Genomic DNA, 14336 nt, shown 5'->3' with positions numbered 1-14336 from the left:
GATTCAAGATTAAAAAATGAACTTGTTTCAGATGAGACATAACATAAAATAAAAGAAACAGATATTAAAGGTAGAGTGAGATTTTAATGACAGCGAATTTTCAAGTGTAAAGATGATGGACTTCTTAGATTGCAGAAAATCTTTCCCTCCATTTGGTATCTAATATGCACCCACTTGGCTGTTGATGCAAGGCTCGCTCCACAACGTCTGATTAGAATCTAAACTGACACTTTAGGGCAGTTGTAAAGCATTGCTACATGATTAGAGATGCCAAAGTTCTTTTGAAATGTTAAAATTGGGCAGGCACAAAACATCCATAGGCATTGGGTTTTTTTTGGAAGAACACGGCAGCCTTCCTGGTCTCCTGGTTAATACTCATCCTTCAACAAATGCCACCAAAACAGACTGTTCATTCATCTCATTGCTCTTTGTGGTGCCCTGTTATTTAATGGTGGTTGTTGCCTTTACTTACATTGCAGAGACTGTACTGTACTTCAATGGTTATAAATGCTTTGATTAAGTGGGAATATTAATGATTTACAAGGGACGAAAATGTAAGATTCTCTATTGTCCAAAAAAAACTCCTTTCAATGTAACTAACTACAATGTAATTAACTACACTTTTAAGAATTGGATGAATATTTAACTAAGAAAAAGACTGGACATTTATTAGATAAATACCACTGCAATGGCGCAGTGGTAGAGCTGTTGCCTTACAGCGCCATAGACCCGCATTTGATCCTGAGTATGGGTTTGTCTGTATTGAATTTGTACGTTTTACCCCGTGACCGCGTGGGTTTTTCCCGGGTGCTCCGATTACCTCCTACACTCTAAAGACGTACAGGTTTGTCAGTTAATTAGCTTGGGTAAAAGTTGTAAATTGTCCCCCGTGTATAGGATAGTATTAAGGGCCTGTCCCACTTGGCGATTTTTTCGGCGACTGCCGGCATCATTGATGCTCATATCAGATCACCAAAAAAGTCGCGGCGTGATGACGTATTGACGCGTGGTGTTTCCTCAAGTGTCGCAAAATATTTTTGTCACCACTGGATTTTGAAATGTTCAAAATCTTTCGGCAACTCTGATACGTCAGTCAATAATGCCAGCAGTCGCTGAAAGGATCGCCAAGTGGGACAGGCCCTTTAGTGTACAGGGAACGCTGGTCGGCACGTACTCGGTTGGTCGAAGGCCCTGTTTCCGCACAGTATCTGTACACCTAAACCTAAACGCAAGTAACAATATTCAAAGATTTTGTGGAAGTTGTTATCAATAAAATGAAATAATGTAAGGTGCACAATAAGATTTTTATCCCACTGCCTGTTTAGTGACTTGGGGGTCAAGTTTCACTTTTTTTTTCATTTTCCCTCAATTTCTCCAGGATAACCATTAATTGTAAAGAATGTGGATGCCAGTTAAAATTGCACACATTGCTCAAGGGAGTGAACTCTAGATGTCTGCTGGCTATTTTTCAGTAGACAATGTTGTATGTTCCTGCACCAAGTACATGTCGAGCTATCTGTAGCCGTTTCATTGCCAAGTGTTCCAACTATCTGAAACATCTTCATTAAAGTGACAACACAATATTGGCATGCATTCAGAATTGCACGTATGTAATATTCAGAAGTTCACTTTGATAATATGAGGAATAGGTAAATCCCAACCAGGAATTTTCTTGGGTTTCCCCTGCACGTAATCTTTGTGTAATGGGACAAATATTGGACTTCATTATAAAAATATACAGATTACGCAAACGTTTCAAGAACACACGTGTAGGAAGGAACTGCAGATGCCGGTTTACACTGAAGTAAGACACAAAATGCTGGAGTAATCAACAGGTCAAACAGCATCTCTGGAGAAAAGGTATACGTGATGTTTTGGGTGGAGACCCTTCAACAGACAGCAATCTGATCACATCTGATGAAGGGTCTCAACCCAAAACTTCATCTATCCATATTCTCCAGAGATGCTGTCTAACCCACTGAGTTAACGTGTTGCCTTCTTTTGTAAACCAGCATCTGCAGTTCCTTGTTTCTACAATCTACATTTGTTTCATAGCTCTTGAAATTCTGCGTTCAAAATTTAACATATCAATTTACTTGGCCTGAAATGAACACAATAATAATCAGTTAAATTCAAGTTCCAGTTCACATTTATTGTCACATGCACCAATGTGACAATATTTGAGTTACCATAGAGCCATACGAATAAAAAGAACACAATACACAATAGAATTTAACATAAACATCAACCACAGTGGAATCAACATTTCTCACTGTGATGGACGGCAACAAAGTTCAGTCAATGTTCATGTTAGCATGTTGAACTGCCTTATCTGCTTAAGTGAGTCATTGTTGGATCGATTTAGACCTTGTCAGGGTGGCACGATGGCAGTAACAGTAGAGTTGCTACCTTACAGCGCCAGCGACACGGGTTCAATCCTGACTACGGGTGCTGCCTGTATAGAGTTGGTACGATCTTCCTTGGACCGCGTGGGTTTTCAACGAGTGCTCCGGTTTCCTCCCACATTCCAAAGATGTACAGGTTTGTAAATTAATTGGCTTTGGTAAGAATTGTAAATTGTCCCTGGTGTGTAGGATAGTGCTAGTGTACATGGATTGCTGGTCGGCGTGGACTCGGTGGGCCGACGGGCCTGTTTCCACGCTGCAGCTCTAAACTAAACTTTTAGGCAGCTCTGCAGATCAGCTGAAGGGAGCTGAGATTTTGTACCAGTGCCGAAAAAGAGCTTCAGTTCATTTCTGATGAAAACTGTGAAACTTTATTACTCCAACTGGAACGTAGTGTTTTGTTGGGGCTTGAGCAGCATAACTAATGGTCGGCAAAAGAACCACAGGATTGCAATCTATTGCCTCTGGCTCCCTCCTGGATACATGCGTGGGGCTTGGAGCAGCCACGTTTGGCTCCACGGTCTGTGAAAGTTAATGGCACAATGAAGTCTGATCCCCTCTTTGGAGTCAAACCGGATGCAAATTCCATTGCCGCAGTTTTAATCCTTTGTGGAGGGAATACAGTGCAAAGAATTTCCAATACAGGGTGCTCTTTCTCTCTCTCGATGCTGCTCTGTGAAGTCAAGACAAAGTGTTCACTGATCCTGTCTTGCTTCAGTGAGCCATCAAAGCTGTTGGTTTTGTACCATTCTTCTTTTAGAAAAGCACGATCATTAGTGAAATCTTCCTTTCGTTCCTCTGAAAATAGTTATCGTGTACTTATGGCTCCTTTAATTAAGTTGCTGAATGCAAGCTTTTTTTTTTTAGAGTGGACAAACATTTAAGGAGCTCAGCCAGAATCCAGCAAAACGTATCACGTTAATATCAGCATAACCTTGTTTGAGGAATCCAACATTTAATAGTATTAGAAAATATAATTCTGACAAAGCTGATCCGTTTGAACTTTATTCAAACTGTTTTGCAATATCTCAGGGACACGGATGTTGATCTTAGCTTGCCAATTAAGTGAAATTGAATTAGTAAGTATCATATTAATTAAATTAATTAACTTGAAATTCAATAACTTCAAATTAAATAAAGGGGGTCACAGTGGTATAGGGATAGAGCTGCTGCCTCACAGCACCAGATAATCAGCTTTCATCCTTCCCTTGGGTGCTGTGTATGCAGAGTTTGTGCACAGTTCTCACTGTGACCACGTGGGGTTTCCTCCTACACTTCAATAACGTACAGATTTGCAGGTTAATTGACTTCTGTAAAATTGCCCTCAGTGTGCTAGATGCAAAAGTGGAATAACATTGAACTCGTGTGAATGGGTGATCGATGTCTGCCATGGACTCGGTGGGTTGAAGTAGCAATGTTACAAAATTTTGAGATTTAAAAAATCAAGTCTGTAATTTATCCCATCAGATAAAGCATAAAAAGAAGTTTAATTTGACACCTAATTCACTTTCATATCTCAAGTATTTAAAAAGTTATGGCCATTTTCATACTGGGAAATTAGCATCTTGTTCCCTATTGATTTTCTATGGACATAACAAAAAAGCTGTGATCGTGGACAGTCAAAAGCCCATAACCTTCTTAAAAATTAAGAGAACTGAATGAAATTTTCAGTTATTGTAGATTGAACCATTCTGAAACAAATATAAAATAATCTTACTTGGATGACCTGAAATTAAAGCATATAATTAGTTAGTTACCCAAGTGTAGCTAATTTCAAACTTCAATTACTAGATCTAAACATCTATCCATTTCTTAATAAATGATTAACATTTTTAAATAGCCTAAGTGTCCAAATAATATTCATAAATAATTCACAATAAAACATGATTTTTAAATCTCATTTACATTAATTTATAGGCCAAATGGAAGGAATTTAGTGTTCAATTGCTGTAAATTAAAGTCCATTTTAAATCAGCTTTCTAGTGGGTTCCTGTGAACGCGCTGGTTTAGAACGTTCACATTGCGCTAGATTTGTGCCCTCAAATGCCCAGAAAAATACTGCGGGATATAATGGGCCCAAAATGAGCTACTCGCAATATTAAACTTTGTATAAAGGGATCTTTAGAAGCCCTTTTTAGTGTAAAAATAAGCAGCATACCTTCTGTGGTTTGCTCTATGAGACCCTGACAGCTGCCGGTGGTCGCGGGTTTAGAGATTGATTTTTAAACTACTATAACTATTATACGAGGCCTTTAAAACTAATAATAGCTTTTGCGACGGGGTCTTCCAGCGATTTTTCGTTAATAATTAACTAGGCTGAACATCTTCGATTTGAACAGCCTAGAGAAAATCGCGTTTTAAACCCGCCCCCCTCTAAACGGCGCCAAAATCGCGCACACCTGCAGCGACAGATTTTCAGCTACGCTTCAGGTAGGCTTTGCAACATACCTAGTTGAAGGGACTGTTTCCACGCTGTATCTCTAAACAAATCTAAACGAACCAGCGAGGCAGGAAGAAAAGCATCCTTTTAATCTCTTTGTGCAGTCTGCAATTTTCAAATCCAGCATATTTCTTGGACAGGAGCTCAATCTCACTGACCTAGACCTGCCACCCAGACTTGGCTTCCACGCTGTTTGCCTTCCAGTAATACACCCAGTCTGGACCTCTCTTCGCAGATCAAAGCATTGCAGACCAAGTGGACGAAGTGAGGGAGGCTCCAACACTGCACCACGGGAGCCACACACTGAAACACTTTCAAACCACTTGAACACCAGCAAAGCCACGCCTCAGCTTTGTTGACTGTCAAACCCAGTGTGTACCTTTGAGTTTCAATTAGTTTAGTTTAGAGACACAACATGGAAATAGGCCCTTTGATCCACCGAGCCCACACTGACCTTCAATCACTTATTCGCAATGGGTTATCCCACTTTTGCATCCACTCCCTACACACTAGGGGGCAATTTACAGAGGTCAATTAACCTACAAACCCGCACATCTTTGAGACATGGGAGGAAACAGGAGCACCAGGACAAAACCCACGTGGTCACAAGGAAAACTTACAAACTCCATATAGACAGCACCCATAGTCAGGATCAAATCCAGGTCTCTGGTGCTGTGTCACTGCTGTCCTTTTATAAGCCTCTTAAATATTTTCTATGACTTGGCCTCCACAGCACTCTATACTGAGAATTCCATAGGTTCACCTTGCTGAGTGAAAGAATTTCTCCTGATCAGAAATATCTTACCACACACCCTGAGGCTGTGACGCCCCACAAAATTGGGAAACAGTTGAAATAGGTGCTCTATCTGCCATTGTTCGGTTTCTCATACTGCCAAAGATGTTTGCATTCATTTTCCATACAATTGAGTTTTACAACGCACCTTGTAAATGAAATCCACCTTGTGAATGAGATCCACGTGCGCATGGATCTCATTTTATGAGAGAAGGCAGCTTTGAGCAAGAATTATTTTCAAGGTACCAAAATTATTTCAGTAAGATCCCAAAATGCGAGCTCATCGGGAACTTCTTCTTATCTTCCTCCTCATCGTAATACCCCTGTCAATAAATATCAGAATGCATAATCACCCTGGTCACTCTCTCTTCGCCCCTCTCCCATCGGGCAAGCGGTACAGAAGCGTGAAAATGCATACACCCAGATCCAGGGACAGTTTCTTCCCAGCTGAACCATCCTAGCACCAACTATAGAGCAGTCCTGAGCTACCATCTACCCTTGGACCATCTTGAATTGGACTTTACTGGACTTTATCTTGCATTAAACATTAATCCCTTTATCCTGTATCTGTACACTGCAGTCGGCTTGATTGTAATAATGTATAAACAGTAGAAACAAAGAACTGTAAATGCTGGTTTATACCAAGGAGAGGCACTAAATGCTGGTGTAACTCAGTAGGTCAGGCTGCATCTCTGGAGAAAAAGGAAGGGTGATTTTTCTGGTCAGGGCCCTTCTTCAGCCTAAAGAAAAGACTATCTATCCTTGTAACCATGTATAGTCTTTCCGCTGACTGGGTAGCACGCAACAAAAGCTTTTCACTGTACCTCGGTACACGTGACAATAAACTAAACTAAATTATATCGTGCCAATTTCTTCCAGGGCAAGATAGATATGTCACCTCTCATGTAAGTCCTCCTTTTCTCCACGTTATAAGCAAGGACAAAATCATCTGTTTCTGTCCATTCAGATCAAATGATCGAACAACACTCACCAATGAAACATACGTGAGAGGAATGGTCATTTGTGTTAGGTGCTGAGACACTGCATTTCAAGAGTAATTCACAATGACCTCAGGAGGGAAAAGGAAACACAATCTGCTTTTACTGGACTTTAACATGAGCTTTGTTTGGTCACTTTAACATGAGGGGAACTTAGCAACTAGAGCTGCATAATGGGAAATCCTTTTTCAACCATAGAGCAATACAGCATGGAAAGAGGCCCTTCAGCCCAACTCATCCATGCAGAAGATAGACACAAACTGCTGGAGTAATTCAGCAATACAGGCAGCATCTCGGGATAAAAGGTATGGGTGACATTCCATGCTGCCCAAGATGCCCATCGTAGCTAGTCCCATTTGCCTGCATTTGACCCAAGTCCCTCTAAACCTTCCCTATCCAAGTACTTGTCCAAATGACTTTTCAATACTGCCTCAACTGCTTCCTCTGGCAGCTCATTCCATACAAAACTGAGTGAAAAACCTGGGAAAAAATTCCACAAAAAAAAAAATTTACTCACTGCTTACACTAAACATCACTTTCGAATTAGCAAAATGAATATAATCCATTTAGAACCCAGTTTTTAAACAGCCTTCGCATAAAAAGAGTCAGAGTGAGGCCGAAGGTAAATTGGAGGACTAGCAGCTCATATTTCGCTTGGGCAGCATACAACAGTGTGACTATTGATTTATCTAACATCAAGTAACCCGTGCGTCCTCTCTCTCCCCGTCCTTACCCCTCCCTGGTCGTTGTACTAGTTTCACTGACGTGCTTGAGTTCCTCTCTCTGTAGACTCGGTATCACCTATCCCACAGCCAACAATGGCCGATTGTGTGCCTCACATTTCTTTGATTATCATTGCTTTTTGCATGTCTTCCATTCTCCCAAGTACCATCTATATCTCTTGTTCCCCTTTCCCCTGACCTTCAGTCTGCAGAAGGGTCTCGATTCGAAATGTCACCCTATTCCTTCTCTCCAGAGATGCTGATTTCCCCCGCCTTTTGTGTCTGTCTTTAGCATAACAAAAGATTTTTTGAAATTACTGCATCATTTGTGACATATGGAACACATGTTCTAAACTAATTGAACCAAAGACTAATTACATAATGAACATTTTAAAGCATATTGCCATTTAGAATTGAGCTAATCTAATTTTTGATTTGACTTCTTGAGGAAGGGTGCATCTGACCAAAAGGCAGGTCCTGCACTTCATCTACATATCCTGCTTAACATGAGATATCAATCCATGGCTGATGGAATTGTCCCAGGGGCACCTATTACATAAAAAGGCCACTCAACCATTCAAAACAAAAGCCAAAGGAGTATGATTGATAGATTCAAGAATATCTATTAACCTTTTTACATGGATATATTTCTCTAGGGTTTCCTAATCTAACTCCACTCACTTCAGCTAAGTGCAATGAACACTATGCCATGACTGCACGTGTAACCCGAGGATAGATCTTGAGTGTATTCACAATTCAGCTTATCTATCCACAGTCTACATCTGCTCTCTTCGTCTTTCTCTCATACATTTCACAACACAGACTGATCGGGTTCATGCCAGCAACGTGTCGAATAATCTATTCAGCCCCATTGCCTTGCACTTTCTCCGTAGCCTTAAAAATAATGGCAGCATAGTGAGTAGAGCTGCTGCCTCACAGTGGAAGAGCCCAAGGTTTGATCCCAACCTCAGGTGCTGTCTGTGTGGAGTCGGCACGGTCTCCCTGAGACCGTGAGGGTTTCCTCCGAGTGCTCCGGTTTCTTCCCACATCCTAAAGACGTGCGGATATGGAGTTTAATTGATTCCATAAATTGCCCAGAATGTGTCGGGAGTGGATGCGAAATTTGGATAACATAAGACTCGTGTGAGCAGGTGATCGATGGTCGGCATGGACTTTGTGGACGGATGATAGACACAAAAAGCTGTAGTCACTCAGCGGGTCAGACAGCATCTCTGGAGAAAAGGAATAGGTGATGCTTTGGGTCAAGACCCATCTTCAATCGGATGGGCCTGTTTCCATGTTGTATCTTTCAATCAATCAACAATACATCTTTTCTCTAATCGCTGATCGACCATTTCTGCCACCCTCATGATAAACATTCTGCACCCTCAAGCACCCTTGTAAATTTTGCCCAACATTTTAAATCCTCTGATCCTTGAATCATCTATTGGATAATGCATTCATTTTCCCTTATCTAAACACAACATATTCATGCAAACCACCGTCAAACCTATTGCTCCGAGAACAATCCTAGCTTCTCCAGTCTAACATTCCTGAAGAAATTCCCCATCCTGGAACCATTCATGTCTGCATCCTCTATGGGAAACTTACTGAAGAATGAAAGGCCTGGATGTGGAGAGGTTGTTTACTCCAGTGGGATAGTCTAGGACCAGAGGTCATAGTCACTGAATAAAAGGACATTCCTGTAGGAAGTTGAGGAGGAATTTCTTTAGTCAGAGGGTGGTGAATCTGTGGAATTCTTTGCCACAGAAGGCTGTGGAGGCCAAATCAATGGATATTCATAAAGCAGAGATTGATAGATTCTCGATTAGTACAGGTCAGTGGTTATGGGGAAAAGGCAGGTGAATGGGATTGAGTGGGAGAGCTAGATCAGCCATGATTGAATGGCTTAATTCTGCTCATATGAACCTTTAAGCTAAGACAGAACATCCATTTAATGCATTGATTAACACTGATAATCTCTGAAAGTATATTTTCATCACAGAAATAACTGCTTTTAATTTGACTTTACTTATAATCACCCTTTTAAAAACAAATTTTGCTGAATGTCCAAATTATTGCCTCGTAAAATTATAAATCCATGTTTAAATATATTGAAATGTTTGTAGCCAATCCTTCCGAGATTTCTTTATTCATCAATCAGTCTTCTCCAAATGAGAATTCAATAACTTGATGCTTGTAGTCAAAGATGTCAATAACTGCTCCTTATTTTCCCAAGCAAACCAAGCTGGCTGTAAATCTAATGTGGCAACATAAAATGATGATTGAACAAGCATAGATAGGCCACATCATGGAAGATAATAGAATAATTAAGTATCCAAATAGCAAACTGACATCGACTTGAGAGATACATTTTGGAAACGTGTCCTTCGGCCCACCGAATCCGCGCCAACCAGCAATCGCCCTGTACACTAGCATTATCCTACACTAGGGACAATTTACAATTTTACCGAAGCCAATTAATTGACATGCCTGTACATCTTTGGAATGTGGGAGGAAACCCGAGTACCCGGAGAAAACCACGGCGTTACAGGGAGAACGTACAAACTCCGTACAGACAGCACCTGTAGTCAGGATCAAACCTAGGTCTCTGGCACTGTAAGGCAGCAACTCTACTGGTGCGCCACCAGTGCCGCCCTGTACAGCTTCTTTATATGCCAATGCTGGCCTGTAGTTGTGTGTACATTTGACGCTCCAACTTATGTCCAGGAAGTATCATTGGCATGGGTACCATACAAAAATAAATTTAAATTATCTGCAAGAGAAGAGAAAGCATTCATACCTTGTTTACCAAAATATACACAAAAGGTTTCAAGCTTCAAAGGATCACAATGTTTTTCAGCATGCCTGGAGTGTGCATCTTTCACCCCTGCGCAAGAGCCGTCCATCCAGTGCTACTCATTTGCCTTCTCCTTATTGATCTGCAAATGCGGACCTGTCAGGTTCCCAATTGATCTCCTCTATTACTGCCGGCGACAGTGGATTCAAGGGCCAACGTGTAAACCGTATCTTCATGGTTCCTTTGCCAATTACCTTCATTCTAAATCCCATGGTTTTTACACTATTCTGCCGCTGACTATACTAGCTATCAAATCTGTCTCCTGCTTTTAAGATTTTAATTATTATTAGATCATGTAACCTACATGGTCCAAAAATAATCATCCCCCCAGCTTCTCCTGTCCATCTATCTATAATACTAAAATCCCGGACATTAGTAAATCCGTCCTGTATCATCTCCAAGGCCGTCACATCTTTCCGAAATTGCAGCATCAAGGATAGGGCACAAAACACTGATGTGACTGAAGAGGTATTTTACAAAGATTTTTATTTGCCATTTCTAACAAACTGCACATATTTAACCCCAGACATCTTCGTTCCTGCACCCCTTTTTAACCATGGATTATAGCAGTTTTTAATTTTAACATAAGATTTTGAGATCAATGGGGCAAAACCTCCACAAAAATTAAACAGAAACAAATTATACATGAATAATTTGTGACATTGTGTAGTAGAATCCCATTGCATGAATGCAGCATCATTATGACAATTTTCTAAACTGATGATAGATTAATTCACTGAAGTACATATAGTAAAACTGAGGGCAAGATGGATTTCTGGCAAAAATGTACTGAGATTTAAAGTATATTCCTCCGGCAGGTGAATTTCCCCAATGACAGCACAAAGCTGGAAAATAATCCCAGTAATTCCTACATACATGAGAAATGTTAGATGATAATTTGTACTTTACGTAACAGGAAAGAATAAATATTTGCCTGATGAAAATCCATGGGATTGGACGTCATTCTGCTGTTTCCCGTTGATCTATCTTGGTTGTTTGGAGAGTTTCAAGGAATATTAACGATAATCCATAGGTCCACAGTAAGTAAACACCGTTAAATGCTGATATGCTCCTTCAAAATTGTATCTAAACATTGTCATTGCCACAAATATTTTACTGGAAGATGAACCAATTGCATCGATTTCACAGAAAATAAAATAAAATTTTACCTTCTTTATTTCCTCCGTCATTGCTGGTCATATATTTCAGATGAAACAAAACAAAGCTGCGTATTTTAACTTATGTCCCGTGGCTGCATGTTACGGAGGGCAAGTTCTCATTTAGCATCAAGCTTAATCAACCTTTCAGGTTTGAAGACCTCTTGCCTATTTATCTAATCAATGAGGGTGCAAGTGTTTAAAATTGCCTTTTAAGCAGGTTAATTTGAACTATTTGACAATATTAGAAAATCCCATTACCAAAATATGTTCACCAATTTCTAATCAAAAATGCAAAACATTTCCTCTGTTCTGAAATTAGTGTTGATTGTTTGTGAAGGAGTGCCCAATAAATGCACTTCCTTTTGTTGGGGAAGCATTGTAGTCATCTTCACATTTCGCATCAATAACATAGTGCATATTCTGGCTTCCATGAGTAAAACTTACATAATTCCTTGCACAACAATAATTTGATCCAAAGTAACAAAAAATGCTGGTTCTCATGACAGTATCATAACTAAAACAAGGAACTAGCAGCCATCAACACAAGAACTCTGCTACCCATTGAACTCTAAAACCTGTTGAGATCAGCGGTCACACAATTTCACGGTTTAATTTTTGGAGTACTTCTGATTGGCACAATGAGACGCAAAAGATTTGTCTTTTAGTTGCATACAAAACCATGCCAAGTCGTTCAAGAGATACCTATCCTCCAAACGATTCCAAAGCTAATCAATGAAGAGCAGTATTGCATCTGTTCTGTGAACAATTCATTGATTAGTACACAACTGGTTTCTACCTTCACCAAATCTCACAACTCTCCAACTAATATCACAATTACATAAACAAACAGCCAACCCATACCTAAAACTACAATTTGAAATAAGTGACTGAATTTGATTCATAACTAATTATTTCGTCTTTTTTACTACACATTTCGATAGTTACATCTCGTGTGCAATGTACATATGAACAAAACAGCTGTAGCAGACTATTTGCTGTTTTTAACAATCAGTTTTCTGTTGCAGACAAAAGCACCAATAGCTGATGTGGAAATTAGATTTGAAAAGTACATGCAATAATATATTCAAGAGTGGAACTGAAAGCTTCTCGCTTACCTGAGCCACGTTTCGACACAATCTTCAGGCTTTGAATGGTGGATGTATATAAGAAAACCATTAACTGAATGGGAACTTTCATTTTCCGGCTTGATATTCAGCCTAAAACAAAATATGATGGCCGTTAGTGGTATGAATAACACACACAGTTAACTGAATTCCCCGCATTTTCATCCTATAACATTGCAGTTGTTTGGCACAAAAGGTGATCACATTTTGGAATTCACAACTCTTTTAAATGCTCTGGATGATAAGTTGCACCACCGTACACAAGTTGTGAGTTTGGATGACTCTAAAGCAAGCACGTGCCACAATTTGCTTTCCTTATTCTTTACAGAAATGTAAATATTTCCCTCAAAGTATGTTTCCACCTCTCTTTTAGTTAAGTGTACACCAGATCGATAACCAAGCTGAAAAGATGAGCCCAACAATCTTTGCAAAGTGGAAACATGAGGAACTACAGATGCTGGAAGCTTGAGCAGAATAGCAAATTCAGCAGGTCTTTTCAAATTTACAGCTACGGCATTGAAATGGTTAATGATCTTGTGCAAAGCTAGCAAGGCTCCACTGCTAATCACGGCAACCAGTATTAAACTTGCCAACAGCTCCAAATAGGCGAAGTTCACAGGTCAAGATGTGAAAATCAATATTGTTTTAAGCAATGGGCATCTGATCAGTGAACCATCAATGACCATCAATGATCTATAGTCTTGTTGTGCTGTGTGCTAAAAATATTCCAGTACCTGGTACACATGACAATAAAGAAACCAGTGAACCGGCTAGACATAACATTACTCGTAGAAATTGAATCCTTTGCAAAAATTTACATTTTAAAATTAAGGTCTAAAAGGACATTCGCTTATTTTTTATAAGAATTCAGTAAGTTGCAAACCTTGCAGTGAACTGAAGTGGTACATTAATGTAGACACTAGAGACTACACACGCAGGAACATTTTGGGATAGGACCCCTTTTCATAGTGATGGATTTGAGAGACGAATGCTGATAGAGAGAATAGAGGAGAGGGGGTAGAGCTAGAGCTGGCAAGAATTTGTGGATTCAAGTGAGGAGGGGTGATAGGCAGATGAGCGCTAGGTGGAGATAGTAGACATGGGCAGCACAGTGGTATAGCTGGTATAGCTGCTGCTTCACAGCGCCAGAGACCCCGGTTTGATCCGGACCTCAGGTGCTGTCTGGGGGCGTTTGCACGTTCTCTCTGTTAATGAGTGGGTTTCCTCGGGGTACACAGGTTTCTTTTAACATCCCAAAGACGTGCGGGTTTGGCTATTGGCCTCTGTAAGCATTGCTCCTAATGTGTGGGAGGGGTTGCAAAAGTAGGATAACAGGGAACTAATGTGAACAGATGATTGATGGTCGGCATGGATTCAGTGGATGAAAGGGTCTGTTTCAATGCTGTGTCTCTCAACTAAAGTGCGCAAAAGCTGGAGGTGAAGTGGAGACCAAATGGTGCTGATGTATAATGTGACAAGGAAGAAAGTTAGGGAGTGAAATGTACAACCAGAGGGGGGGGGGGGGGGGGGGGTAGTGAGTAAAATAAAACAGTAGGGTGGGGAAGGAGAGGAAAGGAAATAAGTGGATTCAGAGCACAGAGCACTGAGTGATCAGTGATGAGTGAATGAAGGAGGGGGAAAGAACTGATAGACAGAGGCAGTGGAAAGATAGTGGAGATGGTGAGAGGGGATAATTGGATAGATGAACAGGGAATTACCTGAAATGGAAAATTCCACATGTTGTTGGGTTGTCGACTACCCAAGCGGAATATGACGTGTAACGTGTGAAAACTTGACAAAGGGGATAGAGAGTCAAGGAAAATGTAGAATAGAT

General features: G+C 40.4%; 1 protein-coding gene across 2 annotated transcripts in view; it reads right to left on the bottom strand.

The window, feature by feature from the left end:
• il1rapl1 (interleukin 1 receptor accessory protein like 1) overlaps positions 1-14336 on the bottom strand; it is a 1148250-nt gene that overhangs the window by 1023008 nt on the left and 110906 nt on the right. For both annotated transcript variants that reach the window (XM_033033178.1, XM_033033179.1), the window contains exon 2: positions 12494-12595. In XM_033033178.1, coding sequence (XP_032889069.1) covers positions 12494-12575 — 82 coding nt within the window. In that variant the 5' untranslated portion in view covers positions 12576-12595. The remainder of the gene's footprint in view (positions 1-12493; positions 12596-14336) is intronic.

This window comes from Amblyraja radiata, chromosome 14 (assembly GCF_010909765.2).
Source record: "Amblyraja radiata isolate CabotCenter1 chromosome 14, sAmbRad1.1.pri, whole genome shotgun sequence".
In the NCBI taxonomy this organism is placed as follows: Eukaryota; Metazoa; Chordata; class Chondrichthyes; order Rajiformes; family Rajidae; genus Amblyraja; species Amblyraja radiata.
The sequence above is the reverse complement of the archived record's forward strand: the minus strand, read 5'-3'. Positions and strand labels throughout refer to the sequence as shown.